The sequence below is a fragment of the Acanthochromis polyacanthus genome, chromosome 17, assembly GCF_021347895.1.
Source record: "Acanthochromis polyacanthus isolate Apoly-LR-REF ecotype Palm Island chromosome 17, KAUST_Apoly_ChrSc, whole genome shotgun sequence".
Classification (NCBI taxonomy): domain Eukaryota; kingdom Metazoa; phylum Chordata; class Actinopteri; family Pomacentridae; genus Acanthochromis; species Acanthochromis polyacanthus.
In genome coordinates this window covers 11,472,196-11,486,718 of record NC_067129.1, presented here as the reverse complement: position 1 = coordinate 11,486,718, position 14,523 = coordinate 11,472,196, and the positions used below count along the sequence as shown (strand labels likewise).

The 14,523-nt window shown below is 41.4% G+C and overlaps 1 protein-coding gene across 1 annotated transcript in view; it reads right to left on the bottom strand.

The window, feature by feature from the left end:
* The window catches only part of mtnr1bb (melatonin receptor 1Bb), a 41,235-nt gene extending 33,379 nt beyond the window's left edge, over positions 1-7,856 (bottom strand). Inside the window, exon 1 of the mRNA XM_022209540.2 lies at positions 6,695-7,856. Coding sequence (XP_022065232.1) covers positions 6,695-6,902 — 208 coding nt within the window. The 5' untranslated portion in view covers positions 6,903-7,856. The remainder of the gene's footprint in view (positions 1-6,694) is intronic.
* Positions 7,857-14,523: the final 6,667 nt, after the last annotated feature.

Genomic DNA, 14,523 nt, shown 5'->3' with positions numbered 1-14,523 from the left:
AAAATCCATTCTAAGCTGAAGGATGGAGACGAATCAGTGGATCAGGGTTAGGAGGATTTTTACCTGCTTAAAAACTTTGTCTCCGAAATCTGTAGTCTACATGATTGCAGGTAAGCAGTAAATGAAGCAAGAACAAAACAAGAGGCTTCCCATCACTTTGAAATACATTATGACTCTAAGTTGCATTGTGTCGGTATATAAAAATGAGTGGGGGGGAAAAAAGCTATTCAGCAGTTGGTAATATCATTTCTGTGAAAGAGTTTCCTGGTATATTGGAAAAGTGATACAATGAATTTTTATACTGTATCTCACCTCGGATTAATTCCAGCTGGCATTTATCAAACAAATCACTTGTGAGTGTGTAACAGGAATACTTTTCTTCTTTCTCTGTACAAAGCGAGAAGCTGTCAGTCCTAATTCTTCTAAAATCACTGAATGTCATAGCTGTTAATAGCCCATTGCTCAGACTGACAGTTAATGTACATCTAGTAACAATTATCAGCACAGACAGTGCAGCAGGGTGGTGTTAGTATTCAGAGAGATTGTCTGCAATAGTCTGCCAACAGCTGTATGTTCTGTCAAAATGTCTTTGAGCAAGACACAGAAATCCCCCATACTTATTCATTGGGAGACACTCTGGATTAAGGTGTCAGCTGAATGCCTAAAATGTAAAAATGTGAATTGTAGACTTAGGAACTCCAATAAACTAAAAAGCTGAGGCTGTCCATTAGCAACTCAGCACAAGTCCCGTCTCTGTCTGACTTTTTGTCATATTTCTTCTGCCACTCCTTTGCACATAGTAGCTCATTTCTGAGGACAACCAAAACCTGCTACATAATTACAGTATTTTCAGACCTTATTTGGAGGTAAATCCATCATCATAATAACCAGAAAAGCAATTCCTTTCGGATGTCAGGACCAGGTTAAACGCCTTCACACACCAGACTGCCATCAGAACTGGCTTTCAAAAGTTGCTCTACATTAACTCTGTGAGCTCTGACATACGCCTGAGCATGTTTTCTTTCTCTCTCTAACAGAGAGACTGAAGGTTTTTCTCAGTATGGAGTATGCCAAGTTCCAACTCACGTTCTTGTGATTTCAAACTTGATAAGTTCAGCTTGGGAGACGAGAACTCCCAAGAATGGAAGGACGGAGTACACTCTATATGCAGGTGGAGGAGTTGTGTTGTTGCTGACATTCGAGTACACTTCAGGCAAGCTGTGCCACTATTCTGGGATACCTTAAGTCAAAGCACGCAAATGGGCTTTGGGGGGAAAACATACAACAAAAAATACATATTTTTTAGAACTTTTAGCTAGATTGACGATAAAATGAAGTCAACAGTTAACTGCTTCTTTATTTAGATGATCAAATATTAGTAAATAACAGTGACATGTGATGTAGTTCCATATGCAATATAAGTAAAATGTTAGAGATCCTCTTCTAATAAGTCTATTAGTATAATATTATTGTAAGTTCAAGTATGGGATATTTGTTCTTATGTATATATTACAAACAAACTGGTTAGATTGACTATTGTAAATAATGGCACCATAGTTTAGCCTCTGTACCAAAACTGAGTTCATCATTCATGACTATTTTTTACTTTTATATATATAAATATATATATATAAATATATATATATATATATATATATATATATATATATATATATATATATATATATATATTTCATATTCTCAGCTTTATTTTTGATGACAGATTTGATTTTTTTTTTTTTTATAAATGGCACCACTCTTTCATAAATCTGCTGATGGATGTTCTGCCATTCATCGCAGATGGATTCTTTTCAGCAGATCTCTGTTGCAAAGGTTTTATTACTTGACCTTTAAAAGATTCAAGTCAGGGGACACACTTGGCCAGGTCATAATTTTCACTTTTTTCCCCCTTCTTTAAAAATCCTCCTCTGGCTGTTACGGTGTGATTGAGATCAATGTCATCCTGGAAAATTGCTCTCCTGCCAAGCTGTTTGAACTGAGTTCCATCTTTTCACTCATTATTTGGTTATGCAAACACACAATCATGCTGCCATCTGTATAATGTCATTTCCCTTATATCGTTTGCATTCATGCAGCCTCATATCAGAACTCTCCAACCACTATGTTTCACTGTCGGCAATATGAATGAATGAATGAATGAATGAATGAATGAATGAATGAATGAATGAATGAATGAAAAGTTTATGTACTCACTGTGGTAGTCTGGGCCAGCTTCATGCCACACAAGCTGGACCCATTCTGATCCAATTTTTGGTTTCATCTGAATAAGAATGTATTGCCAATATTCATTAGGCCTCCTTTCATGTTTTGTCTGTTTGTGCTGTTTTCTCAGCAATGGTTTCCTTCTTAGACACTGTCCACAGAGGTGAACCTACATGCATTGTCCTTGACATTGTCTGAATAGTGACTGAAACACCAGTTTTTATAGATAATCCGTGTGCCAAATCATTTTTGATCAAATCACTTACCCATCTGTTTCTCAATGCAAAGTTAAATAGCGTATTGTGCATGACGTCCTCTTTCTGCACCTTCTGTTGCAGCTCTTCCTATACATCAGAACCACTGGTGCATCTGTCCTTCAACTTTTTATTTATGCATTTATTTTTACCAAATGGCTTGGCGAGAGAAGACTGTTCTCACCTTGGATGACCATGGACGTTAGCCAATCAGTTATATCAGGAGCTGGCCAGCTATCAGTGGAGTGACCGACTTGCCTGACATGACTAAAAGGTCAGCACTGGAGGTCGTTGTCAAGTAGGCATAGCTATATCAAAACTTAATTTAATAAAACAATAACTTGTCGAATAACTACTTCTGGTGTTCTGAGTTGGCACAAATGTTTCATGAGTGCAATGTTTGTGACCAAGATACTTGCGCACTACTTTTGAAGTAGCTTATAAAATTTGTGCAGCTACAACACTTTGGTTCATTTGGATTGTTCCTGCTGTGTGCACACTTTGAAATGGAACATTACTTGTACTGTGAGTCATGACGTTCACACAACTTCACAAGAACACATATACAGACAAGAAAAAAGACTTAGGTTTCAGTGTTTCAGCACCACCGAGACACGCAGACAGATGAAGAGACTGGTTTTCAGGATTTCAGCACCATGGATAGAGGTAGACTGAGAGCAAATGGATGTGAAGCTCTGCACTGGGTAAAGTAGGATTTTTTTTTCCCAAGTCTCAGTCTTAACTAAGGAATATTTTAAGCATTATTTTTGTACAGGCAGAGAGCTTTAGAGAAAAGTAGCTGGAGAGAGGGAATGAGAGGGAGGGGGAGAGATATGATGTAAATAAAGTCTCTTTGAAGAGAGTCTCTGTAATGTGTGATCCTGTCTAACTCTCTTTGAAGGTTTGCAACACCTAAGCGCCTTCAAAGACAAATCTCAGGGGACAGAAACCTCTGCCCTACACAAGTGTACAAGCCACATACTCACACGCATTTATACAAGAAAGCACAATATCGCAATAACATTTGTAGACTTACTGTACCGTATTCCTCTTTGTGACGATTTCTGCGTGTTTGCACTCACCCCCACGTGTATGTTAGCGCGATTGTGCGTGACTCGAAACTTTTCTTTTGAAAAGACAAGTTTCGGCAGACAAATAGCTCTAATGGCTCATAGACGCGTTCTTGTTATTGTGCGTCTGTGGTCTATCTTCGTCGATATACAATAGCACATGATGAGAGAGAAAGCCATTTAAATTAAACATTGAGGTCTTTGAAAAGACAAAACAGAGGAAAAAAAGAGTGGCAGGAGGGTAATGTGCAATCCCTCTGCAATCCTAAAGCAGCTTGGTTACATGACCAACACGCTCCAGAGTTCTGATTTGAGTGAATTACAGATAGCTTGGTGCCAATTCATTGTCAGATTAATGATGAGTCTCTGCTTTTACTACAAGAAAGCACTGACGCGTGTGGGCAGGTGAGAATAAAGCGGAGCTAGTCGTCACTCACCAAAGCAGCTTCTGGTGAAATATTCAACACAGCGGTCAACTTCTTGTGTGCACTCTGCCACAGCAGGGACTTATGCAAAGCTATGACAACTGTAGTGAGTAATAATATGCTTCCCTTTGCACCTGCTGTGACGGGTAATATACTGTTGTTAACTCAGGTGTTTTCCCATCTAAACTGTTGAGTGGGTTGTTTCAATCGACAGTATAGCCACCCTTTGAGTTCACGATTGTGGGTTCAGTGTGGTTTTTTGAACTGCTGAGTGGGCTGTTGGAGTTCAGAGAGATCAGCTTAAAGGCAGAAATGCAACGTGTGAGTGGCAGGAAAAAAAAACACACGCACAAATGTATATTTTAATGCCACTCTTTCTAGAAACCTGGGAAACCCTACAAAAAAAGACAAAGAAACACCAGCCATCAACATCCAATAATACCTTGAATAGCATTTTTTAATTAGGTTTTTTGTTACACAGTCTCATCTTTTTGTTGGTTTTGATGGAGCCAATTGTGAACAGGCGATTAAACAGAAGTCTAGCGTCCCTGTGACAGCAATTTTTCCTGAAATTGCGCATGAGATTGACAAGTGTACTGTGTGTCCACAAATGCACAATTTACTGTTAAGCCCTTTAGGGGTGTCATCATGGTCCGAATTCAGCAAAAAATAAACAAAATCATCTATTCCCCTGACATCCAAGTCACACACATACACACTCTGCAGGACAAATAACACCAGTGTTGATATTTTATACTCACTGGGCCACTTGGCTGTGTGCACTCACTGTAGTACTTCTTACGAGTCTACACTAAAGGATGTCTTATGTTTAAAAAGGTTCAATCAGATAAATGCATGAGTGACAATAAAAAAACAGCAGGGATAGGGATGTTGAACAAGCTCTCTTTCTAATGAGCAATAATCTCCATCTTATTTCCTCAAAAAAAGGGGAAGACCTCTGTTTGATTACTTTAAATCCTATAAATGCAGCTATCTTCAGGCTGTCATAAAGTTTAATAAGACAGAGATTAAAAGGTTATTTGCGGGCCATGCTACCCAAATTGAATCACACTTTTACATGTTTGGCCTGCTTTACAAAACGTACTTTTTGCATCTTAACTTTTTGAATTCCATGTCTTAAGAGCGTCAACAAATAAGAAAAGCTTGGTTCAAGACAATTCAGACCTACGAATAAGATGCACCTCACCTAAACTTTCGATACAAAAAAGCCGTGCTAGAGTGCAGAATGTGGGAGTCTGACGACAGGACTGCATTCAAAATACTTCAGTCATCACCATGTCCGTCTGACTTAAAGAAAATATGCTTAAATAAAAATAAAAAAATGATTTCCCCTGTGAATAAATGCAAGGCCAAGTTCATTATGTCCTTAAATGAAAGGTTGAAGCTGCTTTGATGAATCCTAGGGGTATTTCCCCATTGACTACTAAGGGAAAAAAAGATTCCTGGTTGAATCCTAGTGGCTGAAAAAATAGTTGCTGATTTACGGATTATGCAAATAAATGCATATTTCCTGCCCTAATTGTTGCCTGATAAGGCACAAAATAGCCAGTCAGCACAGTGTGGCAGACTTAGCCGCATAACATATCCATCTTGACCAGTTTTTAGTCTCAGGTTTGTTTTTTAAGAAAATCTGGCACAAAAATGACATGCAGGCTTCAGAAATAATCTGTTTCGCTGTTTCACAGTAAACAGAAAATGCATCTGTAGATTGTCATAAAAACCTGTGCATGACTGAGTAAAATTCCTGAAAGGCATTCATCTTCATCAGAACAGGAATGAATTATAGCTGAGAAGCGAGGGCTCAGTCAAAGAGTGCTTCCACGCTTTACGATTTGACATTATGCTTCACTATACCGCTGCTACTAGAGCTCCTGCCTGGTAATTTTTACACTTTCACATCAGAGTACATTCATCACCATCATTATAGTCAGCTTATCAAAAGGACTCACCTGTGCTCATTAACAAGCTCTTTAATTTTAAGTGGCTCAGCCCGAGACTTCTTTTTTTTTTGTACCATTAGAGTGCATGAGCGAGGGGAAAGAGGGAGCTGCCAGGCTGTGACAGCAGTTTCTAACAGTGCACTGTATCAATCAGGCTCTAGTGACAGCTTGATTGTTACCTTGTGATATGAAGTTGTGAAGTGGTCAGCAGTGGATTTAACACACTATTTAAACTGGAAATGTGGGCTAAATCTCAGCGTCCATCAGCAGACATGAGTCCTGTTCATATCCCATTCAGAAAAATGTGAATCCGTTGGTGTGGTGGGTGATGTTGTGAATTAAGGGAAAGCCTGCGTGTTTCAGTTTGAAAGCAGGAATACAGTAGTGAGACACCCAGATCCAAATGTAGGCATTATTAGTTCAGACTATATGTTCTGTGTGTGGTAAGTTAAAGCTTCATAAAATGCACAAAATGATCAGGTTTCTGTCACTGGATGAATGTTATGGAGCACGGTGCATTCCGAGGTCGATGGGTCAAAGCATGAAATGTGCACAAGCAGCTTAGAGAAAGAAAAACTAACCCAGTATTCATCCCAGTGTAGATTTCACACACAAGCACACATAACCTACATTATTATGCGAATTCATGGTGCCACAATATTAAAAGTTCTGGGATTCAAAGAGGCATTATTTGGACTCAAAATGATTCCTAGTGACAGTGGTCATCAGCAGAACTACTGCAGGGGGAGGAAAGATCTTACCAGAGTTCCTCAGCTTGCGGTTCCTGAACACCGAGATGATCACCAGCAGGTTCCCCAGCACATCCACCACCGTGGTGAAAATCAAAACACTGGCCAGGATTGCAATGACCCAGGCGGGGCGGGCGCTCCCCTCTACGGCCAGGGTGCGTTCCAGCTGCCCCAGCCGCGGCTCTGTCCGGTTCTTTATGAGTGCCAATGTGTCCGGCATCACTGACTGTTTCACTGTATGTGTGTGTGTTTTTTTTTATTATTATTATGTCCCGCAGGTACCGTCGGTACCGGTGTGTCCTAAATGAAACATGGAGCGCACCTACCCCGAGTTCCACAAGAGCGCACGTAAAGTCTGCTACTTAAAGGCGCAAAGAATGACTTGATATTCGGTGATTGGTCACGTGTAGGACAGATGAAGTTACGCGCACTCCTGGCTCTTTTCTCCTGTTCCTATCTTTGCACAAAAGTCATCCATCCATGTGCCACCAAAACGTTCAGCCACACCTCCTCCTCTCCGGTGAGGAATGTAAATTATTTCTTCAAAAGAAGCTTCGCACCGTTCAGGTCTCCATCCTCTCCAATTGTCCCTGACGTGCAGGTTGGCATCTCATAACTCCCCTCCGTCCTCATGCGCCCACGTTTGAAGGCTATTTCTCTCTTTGAATGTATGTCAAACCATCCTGGCGCCTCGGGAATGATTTAATTTGGAAACCGGAGGAACGAATTGTCTTCTCTCACCGTGTGAGGTGTCCTTGCCATGCTCCGAGCTGCGATGCAACCGGCGCTGTGCGTGGCGAGGTGGCACCGGCGGCAAAATATCACGGAGAAGCCACCTCAGTCATCACCAGTATGTGGAGAAAATCCGCGGAGTGGAGAGAGAGAGAGGGAGAGAGAGAGAAGACGCTGTTTCGCAAAAAACAACGTTGCGCGCCTTCCGACTGGGGCTCTACGTGTTCCCCTCGTTTCCCTGTCTTCTCTGACGGACTGTGACTTTTCTCCCTCTAATCCTCCTGCTATTGCCGAGGTGTGCGTGCAAACCGAGATTTCCCTCGTGTTCTCTCCTGCCTATTCCCAGCGTGACCTCCCAGAATCTGCCTTTGATCTCTGCACAATGCTCGGAGGTGATCTAAGTGTGCGCACAGCGGTGGGTCGGCACGGGAAGTCCAATCAGCACACTGTGACTTATGGGAAGCATTTGTCACAGTTCAGCTTGAACACATTTCTCAAGTGCAATAAATAAAAGGAAGCCAAAAAAAATCCACATATTCTCTTGTAGGGTTTGTCACACTAATACGAAGCTTTTGCTGTATTAAAATCAGCATTTATGACTTCACCTTTTTCCATGGAAACAGGAGTGTAATTGTAAACCAGCTTGAGTTATGGAAGGCTTTCAATTGCAAATACAATACTCTACTGATCGAACCAATATCCCTCAGCAGTGTGTGCATGCCTCCACCAGGGTGCCATTTTTGGACTCCGAACTATGATTCACTTTGCACACAGTGCAGTCAGAGCAAGTGGAGGTGGCAGTCTAACACCATTCAGCCCCAACGCGGGTAACTGGTGGCAGCCGTGCAGTCAGACTTTCCATCAGATCCAGTGGATTTGGTATACCATCAATACTGTCAGTGCCAGTGGGTGACACATTGAGGCCAGCACCGTTCCCTCATGTTTAACTCTTCACTGCTGGGCGTGTGTGGCTGCAGCAGATGCCCTGAAGCACAGAGGCAGGGAACAGATTAGAGCAGCCCAGTGTCAGCCTCAAAGCGGGCTGATGTGCTCCAGAGGCCTGATGTGATGACCAAGAGACAAGACAGTTCTCGCTGTGAGGTCAGCCAGATAGGCACACTCACACATGTAGAGCACACACTTTGAATGTGGAAGCAAACCCAACAAGCAGGGGCCTGGATGAATGCATAACAATATCACACATCAGGAAAAATCAATGGCCTCGGTGGTACAGAACGCAAAAACATGAATCTGCTAATTGAAAACTGCAAATCCCTGATAATACTTTGCTGACTGTGGTGGACGTGCTTCACGGGCCTCTGAATCTATAGCCAATGTGATTACAGTTTTGCCTGGTTCTGAGGGAACTTTCAATAATCTTAAGCACTTACTTATGGCAGTGAAGCATAATGCTGCGGGAATATAAAAGACGAAATTGGGAAGTGGATGAATAATGTTCTGACACACTGGCCACAGCAGCTGGGTATCAACACCGTCCTCTGCAAGAACCAGTAAAATAACTACTCCATATGGACATGCTGTTTGTGCTGTACTCCACGGGACAACATGGCTTATTAATATTAATAACGCAGTCGTTGTTTGCCAACTTGAGCCATTGTTCCGCAGAGAGTTTTGTTGAAATCACCAGATGGTACCACCAAAACAAATGTCTGGAGAACAGGGTGTAAAGAATACCAAGGGAAAACGAGCCAGACAACACTACTGGCACACACTGTATATCTCTTTGCGAGATGTAACAAGTGTAGCCGTATTTGTATTGCAGGCATGGACACAAACGAAGACATCTAATCTTTTAGAAGCGCCACTGACAAGGAAGATGCTACGATCATTAATTATACCGTTGAAACACAATTATTAGTCAGATATGTTTCTTAGCGGTTGTGTAATGGATGTGTGAGGGGATTCTGGTGAACTAGTGGGCCAATCTTTGCCATCAGCAATTGTATTACATGTGGGGACCACAGACTAGATATGAAAGATACAAGTAGGTGTAGCCTCTGGGTCTGAAAAATGACGCCAACACAGAAGTGATGTAAACTTGCAAATGTATAGAAGAAAAACGAGCCCACTTCCCGTTGGATTTATTACCTCCATAAACATTTTGCCTAATGAATGGTCTCAGTTGTAGTTTTAAAGCTCCTTCAGTGCAGCATTATGTTAATTTAGTAAATGTTGGTGCCATTTAGAGTAAAATAAACAACGAAGCAGGGCATGTTTTCTGTTGGTGCTACCTCTCAGTTAGAGCCATCCTTTGCTCATTATATCTGGTTTCTAAAGAGCAAGATGGCCAAATTCCAAAGTCGAGGCTTCAGAACAAGGTCATTTTATATACAATCTACAGAGGACAGCTAATGTTTATATGCAGAGGGTTATGGTCCCCAAAGGATGAATCTTACTTACTTTGGCGATCCCCTGATACTTTCTGTAGCACCTCCATGAGACTGATGTTTTTGTCTTTTAATAAAACATTTTGACAACTACTGAATAAATGCATTCATTTTATCCCTGTGACCAGCTGTTCCATGGTATTATGTGAGATATTTTGACACGCACATGATGGATGGGTGCAGAATTTTGATGATCCTCAAAAGTTGAATCCTCACTGACTATCACTTAGCTCAAAGAAAAAAAAACTCTGCCAAACTATGTCTTCACATAGCTTCTAGGATGACTGTGGACTCCTTTTGTGTTGCATTGAAGTAACAAGTAATATGTAATGGAGGGTTCAGTATTAGTGCAGCGGCTGTTAGTTTTTTTTTTTTGTTTTTTTTTAAAACAATCTTAATGGTCAGTTATAAGCAGCTTTCAGGTTGCCTGTTTGTTATTCTCCTTCAGACTGATGCTCCTAATGCTTCTTCTTTTTAGCTGACCATTAGAGCACTTTTTGTTTTTTAAAAAGAAGTTACACAATGCATATACCAAAACCTCTTTATTACTAAGTGATCACCATTTATAACTTCTAATTTCCTATTTTTTTTAAATAACATGTATCTTTGCAGATGACATGAAAACCTCCCATCAGCTATAATTACTGAACAAGTACCTGCATATAATAGGTTTTGTTAGAATGTTTGTAGTGCATAAAAACCTTTTTATAAATGGTCTCTGGTTAGAAAGTGGCACCATAATTTGTTATATTGCTTGTGTTGAATGATTGGTGTGAATAATTATTTCATTCACTGTGCAACCTGTGTCTCGGTTCATAATATTTGGTGCAACAGCTCAAAAATACTGTATGACATTTTGTGTTAGTGGGTTCCAAGCCAAGGGACACATGAATAGATTTTGGTGTAATCTGGATTTTGAATTTGTGTCAATAGATTGTCATTTTACAGCCACAACATGGAGACTGGCACTGAGACAAAGACTTAGAGGGAAGAGGTAGATGCTGCTTCTCCCTTCATGGTAGCGATCGTGCTACTGATAGGAATAATGTCCTCAGGTGTAGCAGCAATAGCACTGTTCTTACATAGGAATCATCGGATGAATGTAAAGGTTATTACCATAGGCGTTTTACGCTCGCACCGTTCAACAAGGACCTAATAAAAATCTTACAACTGTAGCAGCTTCAGCAAATCTAGATGCTTATTCTGCCGGTGAGCGTGAAAAAAACCTCTGATGATCAAAGCACAACACAGAGCAGACCTCCTTCTTAACAAAATCAGACCTCAGCAATCTCGAGGGTGACAGCGTACCAATTCCTTAGAGCCAAAGCAGATAACAAGCTGAGCTCTGAGGCCCATGATGCAGCCAAATTTCTCAGCAGCATGTTGATCCATCATTCTGTCTCACCTCTGTTTAAGGCAGCACTTCTTTACAAGATCAGAACAAACCGGGGAGCGTTGTAATAAACTCCAACAGCGTTAACACTGAAGGCCCCCTGTCAAATCAGCATATCGGGGCTCGAGCCAAGACTTATGGAGGGTAAAATAAACACATCCCGGAAAATGGGATTCAACTTCTTTTTTTTCTAGCGCTCTTTGTATAGTTTGCAGAAAGTGGCCATGAGAGAAAAAAAATAACATCCCACCCAAAGAAATGTCCCAAAGTTTGAGGCAATTACTGTATTTTAATGTAGTGTAAATATGACATAATCCGACGGCATTTATGCACTTTCATCACATAAGAAAATCCAATAAAGGACATGAAGTGCACGGTTAACTTCCCTGTCTCACACATAGCAGTTTTGCAGGCATATGCCAGAGGATTGCCTTAGTAATAATCTCTTAAAACAGCAGGGGGAGGGGTGTGATGGGATAGGGCTGGCACACAGCTTCCTCCACACATGGCTGAGGGCAGCTCTCTGATGTGAATTCATATTCTCATGCATGTATACGGACGTCACCTCCTCCCATTCAATTTTCTCCATCCCCTGTTGCCCTAGCAGTGCAGGGCATATTGTGTGATCATACTCATGAGATTAAAGCAGTCATAAATAATACATGTGCCGAGATTGCTTCAGACAACGGCTGCATTTGTAACCATTACGGTCACATGATAGTTTGTGTGCATGCGTGGCGATGTGTGTTTGCGTGCGTGCATGCGTCTGTGTCATCAGAGGCAGATGTTGGGCACATAGATTAGGTCTGGCTGGGTGTGTAATCCTGGTGTTACTGAGAACAGCATGGATTTATAATCACCCACACAGCTACCCCTCAATGAGCAAGAACTGGGGAATGGTAATCTCTCATACTTTTCCCACTTCTCCACTCATCTCTCGCCTTTCTTACATGATCTATCCTTCAATCCCCTCCTCCTTTATGTAACATCCTTTCATCCTTCTGTCCATCCCTTCTTCTTCCCGCTGCATCCGGCCAGATCTGGAGGAAAGTCATTGTAGAAAAATGGAACAGAGAAGACGAAGAAGAAGAAGAAGGAGGAGTAGGAGGGGAAAAAATGGCGGGGGGGTAGAAAGGGGTTTTAAGTGGCTTAGCTGACTCTGTGTTGTAAATGCCAGATGGTCCAATGAAAAGCCAGCAGAGCTAAAGGGACTGGCAGGTCTTCATCAGTTTCCTCTGATGCATGATGAATAAACACAACAGTCACTTTGTTTATTGCTCTGTCTCTCTTTTCCCTCACACACCCTCATATTTGCCTTTGGTTTGACCCAGTGCCTGTCACTAGGACAGCCAGCATGCTTGGAATACGTTAAACAAACAGGACGGTCATCAAAAGAGTTTGCCAGAGAGACTATGTAACTTATTAGGACATGTTGCATAATCCTTGTCAGAATAATTTAATAAGCTCTAAATCTGGATGAATAAATTCCATGGAGTGTTTCCCCTCCCTCTGACCGAACAGCAGGGCCATTTCTACCTGTGGTGTGTTGCTTACATTTTCGTTGTTGATTCTGTGCGAGCCACAGATAGCAGCTGGAGTCAGACGTAATGCAATGCAAAATTTTGCCCAGAAGGGTAATGACTCTTTTTTTTTTTTTTGTAGCGCCCTGTGAAGGCCTTAATGAAGACTGGATCAGCACAAAACAACGCATAAATGAATGCGTGAAATTGAAAGAAAGCTGAAACGCCACCTGCACCCTTTAAAGACCCCTGGCTGCTATCACTTGAGAAATACATAGCATATTATGCTAATTGATTGAATCTAATTTCCTGTGTTGCCTTGTTGTGACAGGCAGGGGTAATAAAAGAAACATAAATTCAGGTGTTGTGATCACATTAGGGAGCAATATAGGGCCGATTATTTTGAGGCAGTTAAAGTTGGTAATAGAAGTTTTAGAGTGTTTCCCGCAGTGACAAGTTTCATCAAGTTTTATGAACATTTTTCACGGTAATGCATAATTTTTTTTTTTTCCTGGGCTGAGAAAAATAGAGATTCATCTCCCTCGAGTTCTGCCTTGTACCTGTTTGAGTCTTTTGTGGTTCACGGTTCCTGCAGGGAGAGAGAACAGAACTGGAACAAGCCAGCCAACATTTAACTATGAGCTATTTCCATCTATTGCACTGACACAAACTGGCATGCACTAAAAGATATATGAAGTGTTTCACTCAAAAATGATATCCGCTGTTCAAAAACTGTAACACTTACTCTGGCAAAATGATTGCTGTCATGGAAATATAGCTTAAGCAGAAGTTGTTGGCTATCTTAAAATGCACATTTTGCAAATAGGCACTTAAACAAAGGACAGATTCTTGAAATGTTTTTAAAGAAAACAATTTTAAGGTAGCTTTTTCTCCATAACCTAAAACCCTGCCATGCATGCTAGCACTAAATCCTGACTTATCTCAATGGATTCACATACTACTCTTACATATTACACGGTTAGGAGTGGGCGAGTGCAAATCCTTATATAGCACTGCATCTTGGAAACATGAACTATTCTGAAGACAGGTGTGTTCTGTCAAGCAGCGCACAGGGAACAATATCATGTAAATATATACGATAAATGCTCACATGTAAAGTACGCACGCAGACGCATACATACTTCCTCGCCTCTTAATTGGCCAAAATGTGTTGTATGTGACAGAGAAAAATAAAACACCAACACAATCAGGGGAATGTCTGGTTGCCATGGGAATGTTTTCTGGCATATAGTCAGTCTGGTGGTGTTTATAGGAGGAGGGTTGGATGATAACAAGGACAAAGTTTGTGTGTCAACTCCACAGGGGGGGAAAGAGGAAATAATCAGAAACCACAAAGGTTCCTCAGTGCATCTCTTTGTTAGTTACAGAATGGGTACAGAGCAGAGCAGAGGCATGGAAGCACGCTGACCACCGTCTGCCTTCAACCTTTTGTCACCAGTCAAGAATTAATGACTGGTCACCTTTTGAGGACGTAGATAAAGCGATTAAGAAATGTCACCTTACCCGCCAGCAGCACATCTCGTAACATGAAGCTTGCTTTATTAATCTGGATCCTGTGCAGATGTGCATGTCCTAATAATTAAATACCGACCGAGGCTCATCGTGCTTCCATGCACGGCTGATGTACAGGATTCCACAAATTTGCGTGCAGACAGCAACGGTATTATCTAATCACAGATGCATGCCTTTAGAGATGCACAGTTGGCATAATTTCACCATGGCGCTGGGTCAGTGTGGAAGTAAACTCAAACTCACAGGGACAAAGAG